This window comes from Solanum lycopersicum, chromosome 6 (genome assembly GCF_036512215.1).
Source record: "Solanum lycopersicum chromosome 6, SLM_r2.1".
NCBI lineage: Eukaryota > Viridiplantae > Streptophyta > Magnoliopsida > Solanales > Solanaceae > Solanum > Solanum lycopersicum.
Window position 1 is genome coordinate 30,858,414 of NC_090805.1, and position 1,061 is coordinate 30,859,474.

General features: G+C 37.3%; 1 protein-coding gene across 1 annotated transcript in view; it reads left to right on the forward strand.

Annotated features, from left to right (window-relative positions):
* LOC138349328 (uncharacterized) overlaps positions 1-804 on the forward strand; it is a 951-nt gene extending 147 nt beyond the window's left edge. Inside the window, exon 1 of the mRNA XM_069299654.1 lies at positions 1-804. This exon is cut by the window's left edge and continues 147 nt beyond it. Within this exon, the coding sequence (XP_069155755.1) occupies positions 1-804 (804 nt within the window).
* Positions 805-1,061: the final 257 nt, after the last annotated feature.

Below are 1,061 nucleotides of genomic sequence, written 5' to 3' on the forward strand. Positions count from 1 at the left end.
TATGAGGACAGTCCTAATGGGAGGATATGGCTGATATGGGATGATAATTGGTATGAGGTCAAGAAGATTAACAACTCAGCTCAAATGATTCATTGTCAGGTCAATGAAAGAAGTAAAGGCTACCAATTCATCTTGACTGTAGTGTATGGGCTTATCACAATTGAAAAGAGAAAGAGTTTGTGGAGAGAAATGGAAACTCTAGCTAAAGGCATTAGTCATCCTTGGCTTATAGTAGGGGATTTTAATGCTATAATGTCTCCTAAGGATAGATTAGCAGGGATGCCTGTAGTCAATAATGAGATAAAAGATCTAGGTGAATGGGTGAGAGTACTGGGGGTTACTGAATTGCAGTGGACAGGAAACTACTATACTTGGACTAATAAGCAGTGTGGGGAGAATAGAATTGCAAGTAGAATAGATAGAGCCTTTGGAAATGATGAGTGGATGGATAAATGGGGGCATGTTAGAGTAGATTATGGGAATCCCAGTATATCAGATCATAGCTCTATGGTGTTAATGCTTCAACAAACTCTGCAGTATGGGAAAGGTAGCTTTAAATTCTTCAATGTTTGGACTGAGCATGAGAGCTTTATGAAATTGGTAGAAACTATATGGAGTAAAGAATATGGTTATAACAAAATGAAGCAAGTGTGGTCTAAATTTAAAGCTCTTCAACCGGTCCTAAAGCAGTTAAACAGGAAAGAATTCAAGTATATTGGGAACCAGATTGAGAAGGCTAGAATGGAGGTAACAAGTATCCAAAACCAGCTAAATGTTCAAGTTACTGATGAACTGATAATGTAGGAGAAGGAGATGTTGATTAAACTTGAAAAGTGGTCATTGATTGAAGAAAGTGCCCTTAGACAGAAATCAAGGATAAACTAGATAAAGTTAGGGGATGCAAATACTAAGTACTTCAGTTCAGTGATTAAGGAGAGGAATCAAAAGAAACAAATAAGAAGCATTATGTCCTTGCAAGGTGAAATGTTGTATGATCAACAAGGTATCCAAGAGGAGTTTGTGATGTTCTATAAAGGACTTATGGGAACTTCAGCAGGTAA